The sequence below is a fragment of the Ovis canadensis genome, chromosome 24 (genome assembly GCF_042477335.2).
Source record: "Ovis canadensis isolate MfBH-ARS-UI-01 breed Bighorn chromosome 24, ARS-UI_OviCan_v2, whole genome shotgun sequence".
NCBI lineage: Eukaryota > Metazoa > Chordata > Mammalia > Artiodactyla > Bovidae > Ovis > Ovis canadensis.
Genome location: NC_091268.1, coordinates 35108860 through 35130061, shown reverse-complemented (window position 1 = coordinate 35130061; position 21202 = coordinate 35108860). Strand labels below are relative to the sequence as shown.

General features: G+C 51.5%; 1 protein-coding gene across 1 annotated transcript; it reads right to left on the bottom strand.

Moving 5' to 3' along the window:
• Positions 1–418: 418 nt before the first annotated feature.
• SDR42E2 (short chain dehydrogenase/reductase family 42E, member 2) lies at positions 419–20538 on the bottom strand. Its single transcript, XM_069569795.1, has 12 exons — positions 20295–20538; positions 19994–20253; positions 19418–19513; positions 18200–18257; positions 17423–17541; positions 16683–16758; positions 12760–12842; positions 10823–10960; positions 10230–10295; positions 8577–8640; positions 6452–6525; positions 419–1930 (listed from the first exon to the last, which is right to left on the bottom strand). Exons 1-12 carry the CDS (start codon positions 20536–20538, stop codon positions 1691–1693), a joined length of 1518 nt encoding a protein of 505 aa, XP_069425896.1. The 3' UTR covers positions 419–1690.
• Positions 20539–21202: the final 664 nt, after the last annotated feature.

Genomic DNA, 21202 nt, shown 5'->3' with positions numbered 1-21202 from the left:
AATTTACTGCTATTTTCCCCAGAGATTTGTTTTTAAATTTTTTTAAATTTATTTATTTTTAATTGGAGAATAATTGCTTTACAATATTGCCTTGGTTTCTGCCATACAACAGATTCAGTTCTTTTAAAAGGGTGGGGTTTTTTTTGAGATTTAATTGACATGTAACATTGTATTAGTTTCTGGTGTACAATATAATTATTTGCTATATGTATATATTGTGAAATGGTCACAATGTTTAGTTAACTTCCATCACCACAGTTACAATTTTTCTTGTGATAAAAACTTAAGATCTACTCTCAGAAACATTCATATACACAATATAGCATTATTAACTATAGTAACCATGCTGTATATTACACCTCCAGGATTTATTTATTTTTAACTGGACGGTTTTATCTTTTTATCACCCTAAAAAAAATTTTTTTTTCTTTTCTGATGTCCCTTCTGGTACCGAAATCTGTGCTTACTAAGCTGAATCATCCCCAGACTTATACCCTGGAAACCCAAAAAGGCCAAGTAGAGCTAGGCAGAAGCCCGGGTCTCAGGTTTCCTTCCAGCCCTGGCTATCAACACACAGGAGATCTGATGAGTGAGAGAACCCAAAACGTAAGCGTAGCAGAGGATGAAACACAGTGCTCCTAGAATGGATCTAATCCAAGATCCCAATCTGAGGACAAGCCCAGGGAAGTTAGAGCAGCAAGGAGGGTCTGTGTCCCTAGAGAGGTAGCAACAGACAACGAAAACTTGCAAACGTATGCCCAGCTTGCATAAGTGGCTGCAGTTCAGTTGCTCAGGCCCTAAGAACTCGCCTATGAGATGTGACTGGAGGGGGTGGAACCAGACGGAAGGGCGCGGGGCTAGGACCGAATCTCAAGCAGAAGAGGGGAAGGACCCGACCCAGAGGGATAGGGCGTGCCTGCTTGCTAAGTCGTGTCGGACTTTTCGCGACGCTATGGACTGTAGTCCGCCAGGCTCCTCTGTCCATGGGATTCTTCAGGCAAGAATGCTGGAGTGGGTTGCCATTTCCTTCTCCAGGGGATCTTCTCGACCCGGGAATCAAACCCAGTCTCTGCATTGGCAGGCGGGTTCTTTACCACTAGCGCCACCTGGGAAGCCCCTACCCAAACTGCTAAGGCTAATTCCCTGGGGAGAAACCAGGGGGCGGGCTCAAGCTTACAGGTAGGAAGAGAGCGGAACTACAGCAGGAGAGAACCCTGGGGCGGGTCAGACCTGGGTAGGGACGGGGAGAAGGCCTGGAAGGCGGAGCAGGCTGAGAGGCTAGGACCTTCCGGTGGCATCCTCTCCAGGCAAGAGGGAGCTCCAGACCCGAAGGGAGGAGCAGGGGCGTGGTCACGACTCAAGAGGCGGGGCAGGGGCGTGTCTAAACCCAGGGGGCGGGGAATGGGCGGGGTTAGAACGCTGGGCCCAGATGATGACGATTTAGCTGCTAAGTCATGTCTAACTCTTGCGACTCCATGGACTGTGGCCCACCGGGCTCCTCTATCCATGGAATTCTCCAGGCAAGAATACTAGAGTGGGTTGCCATTTGAGCCCCGGGCAGACCCAAGCCCAGAGGGCGTGTTAGGGAGAAGTCCAGGACTCCAGGGTGCGCCCAAGTCCGGAGGGCGGAGCAGGGTCTGGTCCGAGTCCTGAAGGCGAAGAGGGAGCAGGGATGGGCCGGCGACGACGGTCAGAGGACGGACGGCTGCAGGCCTAGGAAGCGCAGGGCCAGGACTAGCAGGCCAAGGAACAGCAACAGCCCGAGCAGCAGCCGCAGGAGCGTCCGCGCGGTGGAGCCGCGGGTCCGCCCCGCTGTTGACTGCACATATCGCTCCACTGCGTCCGCGAAGCTGAACTTGTCCGGCACGTAGCCAAGCTGGGCGCGGGCCTTGGCGATCTGGAAGGTGTGTGTCACGGCCACACTGCGCACCTGCGGGGAGAGGCGGGACAGCCGCAGAGCGGGACTAGTGGGCGTGGGAGGCAACCTTATTTCACTGGGACGGGAGATGGTAGAGATTCCCCTTGCATCGCACAGCGATTTAAAAGGACCTCCCAAAGTGTTGGATCTTGCGCCTTCGATGTTCTCATGGGGAGGACTTCCTTTCTCTCTTCTGCCCCCATTTTCTTTGAGGGTGTCGCCTCCCCGATGTCTTTTCGGCATCTCCTCACCCTACTGAATTTCTCAGTGCCCCCAAAGTAAAGGCCCCACCTGTGCACTCCCTTCCCTGGCCTAGAAGATGCTGGGGCTCAGGAGGACCTTGATATATTCTGCCTGTAGCCTGGGTGCAGCTCTCCGGAAACAAGTGTCTCCAGGGGACACCCTGAGCTTTTCAGCCCACAGCTCCAGATCGAGTCTGGGCAGGCAGGTCCCAGGGCACAGTTTTCACTCCCTTGCTGATTAACTAAGCTTCCCTAAGAGAGGAATTCAATTATGCAGAAGTGATAACTCTCCAGGGTCTGAGCAACCTTCCCTGCTGGCAGAAGTCCTGGGGCCCACAGGCTTCAAAGGTAGTACTGACAGCTAACAACTGCTGAACTAGCACCTTGTGCCTGTAGGACTAAATTCTTTCTGGGCCTCGTCTCATTTAATCTTCTGAAATGCTAATACCACCGTCTCCTCTTGAAAATTGATCAGAGAGGTTAAGTGACTTGCCCAGGGTCACACAGGGAGCCAAATTCTAGCCCATGCCTTTCCCTGCTATGTTAGGCCTGGGAGGATACCGTCCCACTTGATTCATTTCTTCTGCTTTAGTTCCTCAGCTGAACACTGGGAAGGTGTCCACTAGCTGCTTGATTCTGCTGTGGCCCTGTAACAACCCTTGGGGTCAAGCCCCTGATCTGGGATGCTAGTGTGGGGAGAGAGGGAGAGAGGCCAGTTCTTGTCTCTTTTTGCCTCAGTTAGCAAGTTCAGGGGTTTGGGGGATACAGCTGTGAACTAGATAAACAATGGTCCCACATCTCAGGCTTGGATATCACCTCCTTTGGGAAACCCTCCCTAACTTCCTCAGAATTGGTTTATGTGCTTCTTTTGTGTACTCTGAAGTTTCTCATCACTTCCCCCGATATAATCCTTATCACAGTGTGTTGAGTTGCCTGGTTGTTGGGCGGTCTTCCTCTTTGGATGGACTGTGAGCTCGTCATTAAATGAGATTATAATCTTTTTGCCCTTCCTAACTTACCAGAGCATCAAGGACAGTCAAATCAGAGAGTGGACTGGAAGGATTTTGCAAATAATACCAAACCCCACTTGTTGCTTTACTGTTTATGAAAGTGAGAGTTAGTCACTTAGTCGTGTCCAACTCTTTGTGGACTGTAGCCCACCAGGCTCCTCTGTCCATGGAATTCTCCAGGCAAGAATGCTGGAGTGGGTTGCCATTTCTTTCTCCAGGGGATCTTCCCGACCAAGGGATCGAACCCAGGATTCCCTCATTGCCGGTGGACTCTACTGGCTGAGCTACCAGGGATTAACAGATTATTACTGTTTATAATCTGCATTAAAACATCCTCTCTTAATAAACAACAAGGGCCTGTATAGCACAGAGAATTATGTTCAATATTCTATGATATGGACATCCCTGGTGGTACAGTGGATAAGAATCCACCTGCCAATGCAGGGGACATGGGTTTGATCCCTGGTCCAGGAAGATTCCATGTGCCAAAGAGCAGCTAAAGCCCGTGGGCTCCAACTACTGAGCCCGCACTCTAGGGCCCACAGGCTGCAACTACTGAGCTCCTCTGCTGCAACTACTGAAGCCTATATACCTAGAGCCTGTGCTGCACAGCAAGAGAAGCCACTCCAGTGAGAAGCCTGGGCATCAGAAAGAAGAGTAGTCCCCGCTCATTGCAACTAGAGAAAGCCTGCATGCAGCAACAAAGACCCAACACCACTCCCCCCAGACTATATATATTTGAAAGTTGCTCAGTCTTGTCCAACTGTTTGCGACCCCATGGATTTATACAGTCCATGGAATTCTCCAGGCCAGAATACTGGAGTGGGTAGCCGTTCCCTTCTCCAGGGGATCTTCCCAACCCAGGGATCAAACCCAGGTCTCCAACCCAGGTCTCCTGCACTGCAGGCAGATTCTTTACTAGCTGAGCCACAAGGGAAGCCCCAAACCATAATGGAAAAGAATATTTAAAAAACAAAGTAAGGATATATAACTGAATCACTTTGCTGTATAGCAGTAATTAAGACATTGTAAATCAACTATTCAACAACAACAACAAAAATCCTCTCTTTTAAACAGTATATGCGAATAGGAAGTAAGGTCAGTCCTACCTTCATTCCTTAGAACAATGGCTGAAATGAATGAAAAAAGGCTATGAAGTCAACTAGAAGGCTCGTTAGTATGTTATAGACTGGCCAGCAGAGGACGCCAGAGCCACGGTGCCCAGAAACTTCACAACTAACTAGGGTGCTTTACTCCAAAATTGAACAAGGAAACCTCAAGTAAGGGGAGAGAAAGAGGAGCCAGCTCCCAGCCCGACCACAATTCAGCAGTACCTTGGCAGCTATTTTATGTGAATATGATTCCTGACATTTCACAAACTAATGGTTAAGCTTGGAATCTTTTAGGTCTGGTCTGGGTTCGAATCTCAGTGCTGCTACATAAGCAAATGGTGATGGGCAGTTTATTTTACCCTCTCCCCCTACCCTAGCCGTGTGTTTCATTTCCTCTCTGTACATGGAAGTGATAACAGAATCCACAGTGCATAGTGGTTGTCAAGATTAAATGAGAAACACAGTGCCAGATATTTCATCATCACACAATGCTGCTGCTAAGTCGCTTCAGTTGTGTCTGACTCTGTGCGACCCCATAGACGGCCTCCTACCAGGCTCCTCCGTCCCTGGGATTCTCCACGCAAGAACACTGGAGTGGGCTGCCATTTCCTTCTCCAATGCATGAAAGTGAAAAGTGAAAGTGAAGTCACAAAAGTGAAGTCACTCAGTCGTGTCCGACTCTTAGCGACCTCATGGACTGCAGCCTACCAGGCTCGTCCGTCCATGGGATTTTCCAGGCAAGAGTACTGGAGTGGGGTGCCATTGCCTTCTCCGCATCACACAACAGATGGTCCCTATTTTTATTTTTCTCTTTTCTCTGCTAGTCTAGATGGTTAAAAGCAGAAAGCATAGGGAACTGCTTCTTTCCATGGCCCATTCTTGATTCTCTGAGGTGGGGAGCACTGAGCTTTGAGTGTGAAGTCAATTCTAGGTGGGACCTTGGTGCGTGTATGCGTACTCAGTTGTGTCCAACTCTTTGGGACCCTGCGGATGGTAGCCTACCAGGTTCCTCTGGCCATGGGATTTTCCAGCCAAAAATACAGTGTGGTTTGCCATTTCCTCCTCCAGGGGATCTTCTTGGCCCAGGGATCGAACCCACGTCTTCTGTGTCTCCTGCATTGGCAGGCGAATTCTTTACCACTGAACCACCTAGGAAGTCTTGAACCAATCAGTGATTGGTTCACTCTCATGCTCACAGTTTTTCCACCATTAAATAAGATACTAATCTTTTTGGCCTTCCTAACTTAGCAGTGCATCAGGGACAGTCAAATGAGAGAAGAAGGATTTTGAAAGTAACACCAAACACCACTGTTGCTTTACTATTTATGATCTGCATGAAAACATCCTCTCTTTTAGGACTTCCCTGCTGGTACAGTGGATAAGCATCTGCCTGCTAATGCAGGGGACATGGGTTCAATCCCTGATCTGGGAATGTTCCACATGCCTCAGAGCAACTAAAGCCCATGTGCCCTAGGGTCCATGAGCCACAGCTGCTGAGCTTGTGTGTTGTAACTACTGAAGCCCCTACACCTTGAGCAGGTGCTCCTCAGGAGGAGTAGCCCCTGCTCATTACAACTAGAGAAAGCCTGCATATATCGACGAAGACCTAGTGCACCTAAGAATAAAGAAAGAAATGAAAAAGTAATGTTTAAATAAAAACAAAACATCTCTTTTAAACTCTATATGCAAATAGAAAATGCATCATCATTATTTGAGAACAGTGTCCTTAACACAGTAGGTCCTTAATTAATATATACTTATTCAGTGAGCAGGGATTGTGAGCCTCAAACTGTGAGCCTTGAATCAACAGGCTGTGTGTGCACAGTGACAGCTGTTGGGGAGTAGAGACATTCCAGAAGGTTCATGTCGTGGAACCTGCCTTCAGGAGCCTCCAGTCTGGCTGGGAAGGCAAGCTGCTTATGAGTGAAATGACAGTGATGAAGAAAGGGCTTGGAGCTGTCATCCTTCAGATCAAGAGAGCACAGCCTAAGCCAAAGGCCAGAGGCTGGGACATGATAAAGGAGATGGCTCTAGATATGGGCACACATAGGAGGTTCTGAGACCTTAGACAAGCATCCGGTTATGGTGTCAGAGTGGGAGTGGAGAAGGGGCAGAAGGCAAGTGAGGGGCACCAGGGCACAGGGGCTCCCCTCACAGCAGCCCACTTACCTCACTCCGGGTGAGCAGCGGCGGCAGGCTGCAGATGGGCCTCAGGGCCAGATGCAAATACTCCATCACCGTGGCTGTGTGGGGAGAGAGGGACCATGAACAGGTGCCTGCTCTTCACAGACTCCAGGGAGGCTCTCAGGGGCAAGTCAGCTGGGGGGGCATTGTTTGCTTTGCTAGGGGTAATCTTCACTTTGCCAACATTTTCCTGTTCTTGGGATTCCTTTATATCAGTTTCTCAGCACAGCCTGGGGCACCTTGCTTGGTGATGAAATATGTCACAAGTAAGTTGTTATTAATATTATAAGCCTGACATCTTAAAATAAATCTGAGCGGATTCAAAGTGATATCTACAGGCATGTCTCTCTCACTCACTTCTGTTCCAGTATGCTCTCTCGAGTCAGAGAAAGAAGTTGGGGCAGTGATTGAACTCAACATGAGCTTTATACTGGATCACTTTTTAAAAAATGTTCCAGCTTCCCCCACCCTTTTGTACCTGCAGAATGCTGAGATAATAGGTCTGGGATGTGGCTGAGGCATTTCTAGATTTTAAAAGCTCCCAGGTGATTCTACCGTGCAGCCAAGGGTACGAAGCACTGAGTTACAGTTAGCTCACTGGGAACTGGGAATTTATAGATAACTCACTAAACTGCCAGAACCTGCAGTTGAAGTTTTCTCAGCTGGGGGTCAGGAGTGTCACTCTTGGGGGCGATGCTGTGCAGGGGAAGCCATTCTGTGCCGGTGCCCTGGGGGACAGAGGTCTGTAAACCCCAGCTTTCAATGGCAAGCATCCCAGTGCTCTTGAAGAGCAACAGATCCAGCTGAGATTTTCCAGGAACTCAGTTATCTGTGACTGAAGGGCCACTTATCCCCTGGGGCTGATCACTCCATGCCTGACACACACTCAGCATTCCAGCTGGAAGGAGGCCAGCAGAGAGACACTGGGGCGTGAGAGCAGAGACTGACCTTCAGGGTGAGGAGGAGAAAGTGAAAGTGTTGGTCGCTCAGTCGTGTCTGACTCTTTGCAATCCTATGGACTGTAGCCCGCCAGGATCCTCTGTCCATGGAATTCTCCAAGCAAGAATACTGGAGTGGGTTGTCATTCCCTTCTCCAGGGGATCTTCCCCACCCAGGGATCAAGCCTGGGTTTCCTGCACTGCAGGCAGATTCTTTACTGTTGAGCCACCAGGAAAGGGCCAGGGTCAAAACTGAACCTCCACATGTCCCAAAGCAGCCTTAACTCCAGGCTGACCTTGGTGGATGGGGCAGCCTCTCTTCTGCCTGGCTTAGCACCTTCCAGCACAGCAGTGGGGCTGGGAGTGGGCTATGGAGTCAGCCGAGCCCAGTGTGAATTCTGCCTCTCCTGCTTTCTCAGCATGGCACTGTGGGCAGGCTGCTAACCTCTCGGGGCCTCAGGTGCCTCATCTTTACAATGGGCCTAATCACACCTACCTGGCAAGTGGGATAGACTTTAAACAGGGCCAGGACTAGGGCAAGGGGAGTAAGGTGCCTCGAGGGCAAATTTAAAGAGGCACTTGCTCTCAGGGCTGGGCAAGTGCAGATCAGGCTTGGAGCATTTGACTCCTGAGAGTGCAGGTTTCCTTAAATTTTGCACCCTCATGGCCCCACTCATCTCAGCTAGGTCCTGGCTCTGGGTTTAAAATGAGGTAATGCCTTGATGCTTTCTGAACTGTGGTGTTGGAGAAGATTCTCGAGAGTCCCTTGAACAGCAAGGAGATCAAACCAGTCAATCCTAAAGGAAATCAATCCTGAATATTCATTGGAAAGACTGATGCTGAAGCTGAAACTCCAATACTTTGGCCACCTGATGTGAAGAGATGACTCATTAGAAAAGACCCTGATGCTGGGAAAGATGGAAGGCAGGAGAAGGGGATGACAGAGGATAAGATAGTTGGATGGCCTCACCAACTCGATGGACATGAGTTTGAGCAAGCTCTGGGAGATAGTGAAGGACAGGGAAGCCTGGCATGCTGCCGTCCATGGGGTCACAAAGAGTCTGACACAACTGAGTGACTGAACACGGGGACAACAATGCATGTACCTCTGGCACATGGAGGGTTTTCTCACACACACACACACACACACACACACACACTCCCTTCCTTACCTGACAGGTAAACCCAGGAAGTAGGAACCTGGATCCAGGGCTGGCTGTACCCCAGCTTCTCAAACTGCAAGGAAACATGGCTTGAGTCGAGAAAACAGAACCTGAAGGGCTAGCGTTGCAGAGGCCACACACTGCCTTTACCCCAGAGTTATCAGAGCACCTCCTGGCCCCTCCTCAGCTGCCCACCAGAGCGGGCAGACCCCACAGCCAGCCCTACGTTTACACCAGTCAATAAATGAAATCCATGCTATAACCTGGAAAACTAAGTGGGAACTGGCTGCAGAGTGGGTTTTTTTTTTTTTTATGGGCTCATTCCCATCATTTAGTTTTTTACATCTGCTTCACCCAAACACACTCTAAGGCACTTATATAGAATTCACGGTAGCCCGCCAGGCTCCTCTGTCCTTGGGGAGTCTCCAGGCAAGAATACTGGATGGGTTGCCATGCCCTCCTTCAGGGGAATCTTCCCGCCCCAGGGATCAAACCCACATCTTTAGCACTGGCAGGCAGATTCTTTACCACCAGCACCACCTGGGAATGTATGACCCAGGAATTCCACTGCCAGGTGTAGACCCAAGAGAAATGAGAACGTATCTCCACACAACCATTTATACACAAATGTTCATAATAGCATTACTGATAACAGCCCGCAAATGGAAAACTGAAATTTCTATCCACTGATGAATGGATTAACAAAATCTGGCATATCCACTGAACGGAATATTTTTTTTTTTTGGTAATAAAAAAGAATGCATCACTGACATGACACACCCACAACATGGATGAACCTTGAAAACATTATGCTAAATGAAAGAAACTTAGCACGGAGCCCAAACATTGTATGATTCTGTTCATAGGAAATGTCCAGAACAGGCAAGTCTATAGAAGCCGGGATGAGGTTAGTGATTGCCTGTGGCTAGGGGTGGGGTGGGATGGGACGGAAACAGAAATGACAGCTAAAGAGTCTGGTTTTTGGAGGGGTGCTTTTTGGGGAAGGTGATGAAATGTTCTAAAGTGTGTTTTGGTGATGGTCAGACAACTCTTAAATTACTAAAAACCACTGGCTTGTATACTTTCAATAGGTGAACTGTATGGTCTATAAATTATATCTCAATAAAATTGTTAAAAGTTGACATGCAAAGAGCCCCTAAAGATATATATCCTCCAGTGTGGGGTTTCTGGTCGACTGCTTCAAGGAGTCTGTAAGCTGCTGGGAGAGGAGGCCGGGATTCTCGGAGTGGGGAGGAGGGTGGGCAGCGCCTCCCTTTGTGCTTTGTCCACCTTCTACTTAGCTCTTTCAGTTCAGTTCAGTTCAGTTCAGTCGCTCAGTCGTGTCCGACTCTTTGAGACCCCATGAATTACAGGCCTCCCTATATAGTACGGAGGTGGGGGTCCCACAAGCCAAACTTCACAAGACATCCACATAAATCAGGACGCAGGCTGAGAGGGACTGTGGCAAACTCTGGGAGCTCCTGGCCTCCTAAAGGGGTGGTCATGACCCAGTTCCAGTGCCTCCCAAGTGGACACGGTTGCCAGAGCTGGCCTTTAATGTGAAACCGTCTGAGCTTTTGGAAGGAGGAAAAGTGACAGGGAAAGAAGACGTGGGGATCCTGGAATTCTCACTTGGGTTGGTGGCGTTGTCTGGGCACCTACCAGTGGAGCCATCCACTCGAAGAGGTTGACGCTCTCCCCGTCATTGATGTAGTACGCCTGCCCACTCTGAGGGGACACGTGGGGAAGGGGTGTCAGGCACAGGGCCATCACCGGACCCCGTCCTCCTGATGGCTCCTAGCAGCTGCCCCAACTCCCCATTCTCCCGAGCAGCCCTGGAGAAAGATCTGAACAAGTCCCTTTGCATTCTGGGGCTGCCAGCTGACTAGCTGTATGACCTCGACGGAGTCACTTAAACTGTCTGTGCCTCAGTTTCTTCATCTGAGAAATGGGAGCATAATAATGGGATCTCCCTCTTGGGCTGTTCTAAAGGTGAACTATAACAATATATGTAACATGCTTAGCATTTGGTGACTGTCACTCTGGGATCAGCAACACCTGCCTCCCAGGGTCATCAGGAGCTAACGATGCTCTAAAAAGGATCAGCCACCCCTCAGCTTTCCTGGGCTGAGAAGCCCATGAGGCAACTTGAGCTGGGGAGACCTGCTGTGTGTGAGCCAGGAATCCCCTAGGGATGGGGGGGCGCCTACCTGCAGCCTGGGGGGTAAGGAGGGGGAGCACTGCAGGAGACTCACGGCCACGTGGCCCTTGGCGGCGGTGAGGGCTTCGGCGGCCAGCACGTGTGCCTGCACCAGATTGCGAACGTGGACCCAGTTCATCCGCGTCCGTCGGTCCCCAAATCGGAACATGAACAACCTCTTCTTAATGTAGCTCTGGTGGAGAGGGCACAGGGTGAGAAACACAGATGAAGCCTGGAATGGCTTTTAATTCCATCTCCGTGCAGATGGCTCCCAAATTTCTAGCTTCAGGCCAGACCTCTCCCAGCCCCACTAAACCTTCCTGACAGACATCTCCACTTGGTGGCCCATTTGGTTGCCAGATAGACGAGGCAGACTTGCCCTGTCCTGTGAGTGCCCGACCCCAGCTGGCCACCCCTGCTTCCCCTCAGCCCACAGCACCCAGGGCTAAGGCCAAAGCCCCGCAGCCCGCTCTGGCTGTCGCCTCCCTCCCTCTCTGCACCCAACCCATCTGTGAACCCAGCTGTCTCAGCTGTTACAATCAGACCAGCATCTAGCCACTCCTCCCTGCCTTGACTGCCACCCCCCTCTCTCACCTGGACACTGAAATAGCCTAACTGGTCCCCCGCTTCCACCCTCAGCCCCTGTGGGCTGTTCTCCATGCAGCTGGGGATCTTTTTGAATCCGAAGTCAAACCACGTCTCCCCTGCTCAGAACCTTCGGGACGCCTTGCTGGCAGGTCAGATGGCTAAGGAGACCCTTCTGCTCTGGACCCAGCTACTCTCTGATCTGTCTCCCACCGAACCCCGTGGTCTCACTCAGCTCCAGCCCTCGGCCTCCTGCCTGGAACATGCCAGCAGGTTCACGCCTCAGGGCTTTGGACCTCCCGTGCCTTCTGCCTGGAAGGTTCTGCCTACCTGTGTGATAGACCGGGTCACCTCAAGGTGCTCAGTGTCCCTGCTCGAAGAGGCTCCCTGACTGTTGGCACCCTAGCTTTCCCCCACCCCATTGCACTTTTCCTCCTTCTCCACAGTCCCCAGCACCTTCGAATATTCCTTGTCATGAAAGGTGTTTATTCTGTCTCTCCTCCTGTGAGAATATAAAGCCCACAGGAAGGGGGGCAGAATTGTCTATTTTGTCGACTGTTAGTCACTCAATTGTGTCCAACTCTTTCTGACTCCATGGACTGTAGTCCATCAGGCTCCTCTGTCCATGGGATTTCCCAGGCAAGAACACTGGAATGGGTAGCCATTCCCTTCTCCAGGGATCTTCCCGACCCAGAGCTCGAACCTGGGTCTCCTGCATTGCAGGCAGGTTCTTTACCGTCTGAGCCACCAGGGAAGTACATCCACAAACCTGGAACTGGTTTTCATTTCCAGCATTGTGCCCAAACTCTCTCCTCTATTTGGATCACCTTCTCTTCACTACCCCCTTTGCTTGGTTAGCTCATTCCCTATTCAAACAGCACAGGTATCACTTCCTCCAGGAAGCCCTCCTGGACCTCCCCTGCCAGGCCCTCTCTGCTATCCTCCCGTCTTCTCCCTCTCACCTCAGCCCTTACCACTCTGAATCTGTGACTGTGGCACCTGTCTCCCTGACTAGGCTGTGAGAAATCTGAGGACAGGATCCAGAGCCCCTTGCAGCCATATCCCTGGCAGCCTTGTTTGGAGAGGGGCTTTCTGGGTGAAGACCCTGGTGCCAGCAGCATGAGATGAGCCCTCTGGCCCTCAGGGAGCCCACATCTGAGCAGGGCAACAGTTTCCTCTGCCTCTCTGGGGTTGTAGCTCCATGTCTTCTCTATGGGTACCAGGCCTGGCTGGAGTACCCTAAGAGCTCTGTTCCTGGTGGGCCTGGTGGGGGCAGGAGTGCTCCCAGAACTGAGGGTCCCTTGCTGGGGCACTGACCCAAGACTGACATGGGGACCATGGGTCCTCATCCACACAATTTCAGCCAGGATCCCCCCGTGCCTCCGGCCTCTGGTTGGAACAACGTACCGCCACACGGGGCAGGTGCCTCTGCTCTTCGGGGCCGTAGATCCCTGGGGGTCGGAGCACACATGTCCTCAGAGAGCCTCCTCCTATGACACAGGGGAGCGCAGTCAGGGGCCTAGGAAGGGGTGGATGAGCAGGAAGGGGGATAGAAAGGCTGTCCACATCTCTTGGTCCTTACCTGGACAGGTTAGTGGGATAGGCAGGTCCTTGGAGTTTTCTCATTCAATTAATTATTCTCTCAGTAGATCAGCTAGTCATTCAACAAACACTATTGAGAATCATCCCCCTCCCCACCTGCTCTGCACTGGGTCCTGGGATGGATGCTGTGAAGAATCCCAGGAGGACCAAGAAATGGTCCCTGAACTCACAAAACTCACAGGCCAGTAACAGAGGCAACACCTGTGTGCGTGGCCTATGAGAGTTTAACCAGCTCTGATGGACGTGATTGCCTTTGACTCCCATGAGAGTCCTACTGTGCCCATTTTACAGATGTGCATAGACCCACATGCCCTCATGCCAATAGCTGTAGCTCTTTCTTTCTTCTAGTCACAGGTAAGGTCCATAGGGCTCTCAGAGAGGTTTTACTATGCATCTGGCGCTCTCATCTGGTGCTCTGGTAAGCCTGGAATTTTCCCCTCCAGGCAGCCCTATGAGGTGGGAGCTATTATCCCTGTTTTATGGATAAAGGAGCCAAGGCTCAAAGAAGAGATGTGATTTGCCTAGGGGCACACAGCTCAACCTAGTAGAGCTGAGATGGAGATCCAGGTTCAAGCTCTTTCCACCAACACCTCTGGTGACACAATACTAACAACTTAGCTCCCTGACCCTCGGCTCTCTGTCTTGGTCTCTTCACCTGGAAAATGGATGCTTTGTAGCCAGTGGTTGCAGTTACCCTTTCCAGACAACCAGAAAGGAAAAGACTAGAGCCATCAGCATGAAAGCTGGAGGTCTGTTCCCCCTCTCTGCTGTATCAGCAGAGTCTCCAGACTAAGATAGGGCTTAGTCCAGGGCTTCCCAAATTCTCTGTTGAGGGGTCCCCATTGGTGGAAGTGGGAGCCTGTCACCCTGTGGGGGGAGGTCTAAGGGTATATAACCTGAAGAGCTGTCCCAGACATATTCAAGTCTTAAGAAAGTCTACAAAATTTTCAATTTATTCTATTTTTTTGTTTGTTTAATTTATTCTAATTCATTAAAAAATTTTTTCAGTTACTATTTGTAAATTATTTGACTCCCAACCCCATCTCCTTAACTGAGATAGTGCCTCCTGGTAGATGTTCCACTACCCCAAGGCTCAGGTTCCCCAAGCAGCCTGTTCCCAGTTTGGGGAGCTGAGTGTATGCCATCCTCCGGGACCAGAAGCCCACCTTTCTTTGGGAGCTCCTTCCCCTTTGCACCAGATCTGGGGGTGGAGGGGAATGTCAGTCTAGATACACTTCTCTTCTCTGAGGTGGCATTCCAGGACCCAGGCTGAGCCAATGCCATCTTCTCACCCAGGAACATAACTCTGTGCATCTGACTAACGTGGGATCTAAAATCCTAAGAGTGGGCTCACCCTGAGAGACTGATCACCAGCTCCTGCCTCCCAGGTCCCTGGAATCACCCCAACCCTGTCATTTCTAAACCCTGGTGGTCATTTTTCTGGATGATATTTTCCAGAAGCTATCACATATCCTTCCAGTATAAATTCCCTTTTCTTCATAAATTAGCCAGGGATGGTATCACCAGGTCATAGCCTGCTCCTGACTGCTCCATAGCCACCCTGACTGTTCCTTCTCCAACACCCTCACTTAACAATGAAGCCCAGTATAGTGGGTTGAATGGTGGGCCCTGAAAAGTTATGTCTGTGTCCTGGAACCCATGGATGCTACTCTACTTGGAAAAGGGGTCTTTGCTGATAAAATTAAGAATCTAAACATGAAACTATCCTGGATTATCCTGTTGAGCCTTAAATCCAGTGTCAGGTGGCCTTATAAGAGACTCACAGAGGGAGAAGAGGAGAGGCCACATGAAGACAGAGGCAGAGACCAACACCAAGTGACGCAGCCACACACCAGAGAAGGACCCCGAGCTCCTGGAGCCACCAGAAGCTGGAAGAGTCAAGGAAGGATTCTCCCACATGCTTCTGGAGGGAGCACAGCCCAAATGACACTTGGCTTTCAGACATCTGACTGTGAACTATGGGAACCATGAGAGAAGAAATTTCTGCTGTTTCGAGCCACCAGGTTAGTGGTGATTTGAAATGGCAACTCACTCCAGTATTCTTGCCTGGAGAAATCCATGGATGGAGGAGCCTGGTGGGCTACAGTCCTTGGGGCCGCAAAGAGTCGGACACGACTGAGCGACTTCTCTTTCCTTCTTTTCTTTCCCCAGGACACGCACACACCCAGAGACGTGAAGACACAGCGCCTTCACGCGGAGCTGGGGTCTGCAAGTCTCAAGACTGTGCTACAGGGCCCAGGCTGCTCCATGCCAGGCTAGAGGCAGAGTGTCTCAGGGACCAGCTGGGGGAGCAGGGACTGGAAATTACCCAGGGAGACTGTGGCAGGCCTCCTGTGAGGCAGGTATCAAGTGAGCTTTTCTGTAGATAGCCTGGAGCTAATTTTAAACTCTGGGTCACCTGGGCATGGGATGGGGGTTGGGGGAAGGCTGGTCGGGCTGCAGCTGACATTGACCAGTGGGGCACTGGGCGGCTACATCACAGAGGGGTGGGGCCCAGGGTATCCATGACTGTCCTGACCATGGAAAGCTGGGGATGCTTGTATAAATAATTCTCAGCTGGAGGATTAGGTGTCTGACTTGTAGGAGCACTGGTCCAACCTTGATAGAATTCTACTGCACAGGCCCAAACTCCTGGGAAACCCAGCTGGATGTTCCCTCTGGGATAAATAACTGAGGCCTGACAGGCCCAGGGTGAGGGGGTGAGGTGGGGAGGATTTTAGGGGAAAGCGTTCATGTTCAGAGACCACTCAGCCGCAGCTAAGTGGAGCTCAGTGGTTAAGCCCCAGGCTCTAGTGTTAAACTCCCCTGGGGGGACAGGGTTTTTTTCAAACCCCACCTCTGCCACCTAAGAGCTGTGTGACCTTGATCTAGGTCAGTTAACCTCTTAGCCTCAGTTTTCTCTCCTGTAAATTTGGGGATTATGATACTGAGCAACCTTCACCCTCTAAATCCACTTGGCTCCTGAGTTTAAACAGTGAGAGAAACCAGCTTTTCTGATTCTTTTTAGTTTCTGAATTTCAGAAAGCAAATATAATTTGGATAGCAAGGACTTTATCTGAATATATTTGACTCCCGAGTTTGGAAAGAAACTGGGTCTCTTATACAAATGCTGTCAAGAGATAGGAGACTTTTGCTGAAAGGTGGTGGAGCTAGGATTTGAACTCAGTTCAGTCTGATGCCAGTATGTGGGTGTTTAGCCACTGCACCATGCTGCCACCTGTCCTTATTCTATTATTATTTCTTTATGACAGTATGATAAGAAGAGGCAATCCAGTTGGGCAGCCGAGGCCAATTTTTCTGGGAGTTCCTGAAGCGTCCCTCCCTTGCACAGCCCTTCCAAAGCACCACACCTCACTACATATTCAGAAATTTGTACTCTTTTTATCTAGAAGAGGATTCTCCCAAACTGGATGCCCTCCTATGTGGCAGAAAAGAGGGCTAGACTTGGGCTAACCCAAGTGTCTCCCCACCAGACCATGAGCAACGTGAGGGCAGAGACTGGGTCTGATGTTTTCCAGGCTGTATCCCTGTTGGGTGTGGGTACTCAGAATTTGTCGGATGATGAATGTCCAAGGCCCTGGGAAAGTGTCCTTTAGAAGGAAGCTGGGCCTCAGAAACATACCAGGCAAAAGCGAGAACAGCTCATGTGCTTCAGGGAGGCAGTGGGGGACACACATGTTGGCTGTGAGCAGGCCCCCAGTACTTACCTGGGAGAGGCGTCCCATTGGCCATGAGGATCAACTGGTCAGCGATGGCTTTGGTTCGGGAGTAGTGGTCTGTGTGCTATTCAGGGACAGGGAGAATAGAGCCACCAGATGGGGTCAGGGATGCTGCTGATCACACTGCCCAGCCCTCCTGGCCCCAGGACTGCACTTTTGCTTCTGACCATACGGGAGTTCACTTCTGGGACCCCCACTGGGAAATGGCCAAGGAGCCCTCCCGCCGCTCCTCTCCCTCCAGGTGGGAACCACAAACAGAGGAGAGAGTTCAGAGCAGTAACAATGGAGCTTCCCGTCAGCCAAATCGCCTGCCCTGGGACATCGGCTGCGTTGGGATGTGGATGCTGGATGTGTGTCAGATGGACCGTTTACATGGAATCCTCGTGCTCACGTGGCATTTTCACATAATCGTCTCGTTTCCAGCTCTCCACATCCCCACAGAGTGGTGTTATCATGCCCAGGTGAAGAAGGAGAGCCTCCAAGTGAAGTGATTTTCTCAGAGTCCCACAGTAGAAAGTTGCTTTGCTGGTTCAAGCCCAGGTTGGTGTGATTTCAAAGCCCTTGCAGGCATGACTGAAGTAGGAGAGGGCTTGAACCATGTCGTTTGGGAACTCTCTGTTCCTGGGTCTCACCCTGAGTTGTGAAGTTGACCCTGGCTCTGCCCATCCCTGCCCTTTGAACTGTGGGTCCCAGGTCCACCCTGCCCACCTCTCCCAGAAGCCAGGTACCTCCTCCAGTGGGAAATATGGCACAGAGTCCTCATCGCCTTGTTCTATAGGCTTCCCGCCGAATGCGACATTGGCGGTGCTGGTGTAGACAAGCCTTGGAACCCGCTGGCGGACACAAACTGCAGCGACAGGCCACACAGCAACACACACACACACACACACACACACAGCGCTGATGTGAGCAGGGAGTTGTCTGAGGGGTGCCCCTGGGGACCTCCTTGGATGAGGCCTCCACCCACCCTACAGCACACATCCTGCCTCAGGAGGGAAGGGCCTCCTTCCCTTAACTTGGGGAGGGGTCACCCCCTGCTCTGAGAGTCCCTGGGGGCCAGGCTGCCTCACTCTTCCTTCTCAGTGTGGCTGCCTTGCCAAGGACAGGTCAGAAGAAAGTCTCACTCAGTGGGTAAGGAAAATACACTCTAGAATCAGAGAGAAAAACAGGACGGAGGACATGCCCAGAGACCCCCGAGGTGGGTCTTCTCATTTGGAATTTCAGCAGCTTTTCTTGCTCCCAACTGCTAAGCCCTCTGCACAAACTCCACTTCTATGCCCCCAGACACACTGAGGTCACACTGAGCCCCATGCCAGGGCCTGGGCACGCCTGCAGAACAGGAAGGAAGTGCTGCCCACAGACCCTCCACGGGGGAGGGCAGGGGGTGGGAGGAGGTTCCCACCTTTGTCCCCCTGCTCTGTCCCCCAGAGCTGGGCCTGCAGCAGCCCAGGTGAAGAAAGAAGCGGCAAACACACAGCGGGTCACACTCTGCTCTGAGCGCCTACCATCGATCACTAGTTTGGTGCCTCCAACGTTTATAGACTCAATCTGCTCTTTTTGCAGCTAAAAGGCAAGACGGAGGCGCGAGAGTCGAGGTGCTGTCTCAGCCCTGTAGCTGCGGCCGTGTGGCTGGGCGTGGGTGGGGCAGGGTGGGGGGCTGCAGCTCAGAGGCAGGGGTTCCGAGGGGCCCCTGGTAGTGTGGGGGCCCTGGGCTCTAGTGCCCCTCTCTCCTCCCATTTGCCTGGGCTACCCCTCATCTGGCAGTCAGCTCCCTCACCTATAAAGTGAGGGAAGAGTCCCTTGGATGGTTGGCAGGATTTAATAGGCCCCATGAGAGGACCTGATGCAGGGCTTCACACAGAAAAGAGCCTCAAATATGTTGGATTGCTTCCTGGCTCTAGATGTTTCAGCTTCCTTATCCGCAAGACAGAGACAGTAATACTGCCGTCTATCCCAGTGAGAGGTAGGAAAAATAATATCAATTGGGCCACAGTGAGAGTTGCTTGTGTGTCAGGGACACAGCGAAGCCTTTACATCTCATTTAATCCCTACAACCACACAGGGAAGTGGGTCCCATACTGATTTTCAAGCTCTATTTATTCTTGTTGCAGTTGTTAACCACTCAAACAGTAAAACTAGTATGCAACGAAGAAAAATTCCTCTCCCATTTCTAATACAAATGTGAGTATATGCCTTTTATTAAAAAAAAAAAAGTGTCAAATGTGTTTTCATACCTTGGAAATTGTTCTGTTATCAGCACATAGTAAGTTACCTCATTCTTTCGCCTTCTTGTGAATGGCTGCATAGAAGTTCATTGTTAGGCTATATCACAATTTATTTAAATAGTCCCCAGTAGTTGGGCATTTGGGTTAGTTCCTGTTTTGTTATTGAAACCAATGCTGCAAATACATAAGTAAGTGTAGTTTCTGAATCAAAGGCTGTTGTATGCTTTGACAGATACGGTTACACTGCTCTCTGGGGAGGATGTGACATTAGCTCTAGCTGTGTCTTCACTTAACAGATGAAGAAACAGAGGCTCAGAGAAGTTAACTTAACTTTCCTAGTCACACAGCTAGACAATAGCAGAACTGGCACTTGGTCTCATGGGCCAAATGTAGCCCAAACCCTCCTGGGAATAGGTGAAGAGGATAATGAATGCGCAGGGATTAGGGGGGCGGGCAGAGCCAAGACCTAAGCCCATTGTGTGTGTGGGGGGGTCTCACCTGCTCAGCACCAGACATTCCGTAGGAGGCCACGTGGAAAACACAGTCCACCCCTTTGAAGGTACGGTGCAGGGCTTCTGCACTGCGGACATCAGCCTGAAACAGCAGAAAGACACGGAGGTAGGAGGTCTGGGCCCAAGGTAATCAGACGTTACAGCTGTGGCAGGTCCCAGAGCCAGCCCCCTGACCCCACCAGGCCCAGCATCTGCAGAGCCCGAACAAGCTGTGGGGCAGGATTTACTAGATGATTCCACTGGGCGTCCGTCTTCATCATCATCAGCCCCCTCTATGGAGCTAAGTCACAGAGAGCGTGCTCAGAGTTTTACGTGCACTGTCTCCTCAACTCCCCACAAGTCTCTAGTGAAGCAGATACTGTTGGTGTCCCCTTCCTGTGGATGAAGACATGAGGCTCAGAGGTATGGGGCCCTGTGGCCGTGGCAGCCCAGTTGGGAGCTGGAGTCTGACTCTAGAGCCTGTGCTCTTCACTACCAGCCACTGGTTACACATCAGACACCAACCCCTGACCTCCACCACCAGCCTGCCCCCTGCCTGTCCCCCAAGACCTCATCACTGCACCTGGATGAACTCGGTCCCTGGGCACAGCTCCCACTGGGGTCTGCGGAGGTCGAGCAGGATGACAGAAGTGCCGCTCTTGGCCAGGCTGGAACCCAGGCTAAAGCCCAGGTAGCCTGCTCCTCCGGTGACCACAACCTTCTGCCTCGAGGCCTGCCCAGGGGTGGCCTGAGTCTTCTGCTGTTGATCTGGTGTTGGGATTGTTATTGGCTCACTGGGTCTTTGCCCAGCTCCTGATCCCCGCCTGGGTCCAGGCCCTACCTCTTGGCCAGGGGAAGGTGAAGCTCCTAAATTAGACACTGACCCAACTCCTGAAGCAGCAGTAGGCCGCTGCCCAGGACCCGACACTGCTCCAGACCCTTGTCTGGGTCCGAGAACATCACTAGGCCCCTGCCCAGGGCCCGACACTGCTCCAGACCCTTGTCTGGGTCCCAGAACATCACTAGGCCCCTGCCCGGGGCCCGACATTGCTCCAGACCCTTGTCTGGGTCCCAGAACATCACTAGGCCCCTGCCCAGGGCCCGACATTGCTCCAGTCCCTGGCCCATGTTCTGTAGCAGCACCAGGCCTTGATCCAGGTTCTAGAACTACACCAGACCCCAGCCCAGGTCCAGACACATTCCCCAGACCTGAGACCCCAACCCAGGCCTGGCAGACAGGGCAGCTCTGCTGGCCCCGTCCTGCAGCTTTGCAGGCCTCTGGGGAGAAGCCTGCCGGGTTGGGCTTCATCTTCTACTGAGCCATGTGGACGCGGGATCTATCCACCTGTAGGGAAAAACAGAAGAGCATATGCTCTAGAGCTGTCTTGAGTCCTGTGGATTATCAGACTCTTGGGGGCCTAGGGGACTGGCTGGTGGGAATTAGAGACCCTCTGAGTTCCCAAATCTATCCCTGTTGGAATCTTGAGAACTTCCAAGGTGGCTGCTGCCTTCCTCAGAGAGTCAGAGACAAAGCAGCCAGGGTCTTGGGATTCACAGCTCAGGAACCCAAGGCCCAAAGCCACACCACATGGCTGAGATTTACACCAAGCATTCCCGACTTCTCTACCAGCTCCTTAAAAGCCCGGTTCCCATGCAGTATTAGAGGGAGACGGATCAAACTGTGCCACCTGACTGGGGGGCGGGGTGGGGAGTGGCGCGGTGGTCACTGCTTTCTGATGGGGAAATGGGGAGAGCTTCCTGGAGGAGGAAAGAAGGGAGGAGCCACATGGGA

Bases quoted from the DNA above. Each gene is read 5' to 3' on its own strand.
- SDR42E2 (XM_069569795.1), bottom strand. From the start codon at position 20,538: ATGGGCCAGGGACTGGAGCAATGTCGGGCCCTGGGCAGGGGCCTAGTG. The intron at 18,258-19,417 runs GTGAGACCCCCC...CTTGCCTTTTAG, and splicing joins GAATGTCTGGTGCTGAGCAG to CTGCAAAAAGAGCAGATTGA. The intron at 10,961-12,759 runs GTACGTTGTTCC...CCTCTCCACCAG, and splicing joins GGCACCTGCCCCGTGTGGCG to AGCTACATTAAGAAGAGGTT.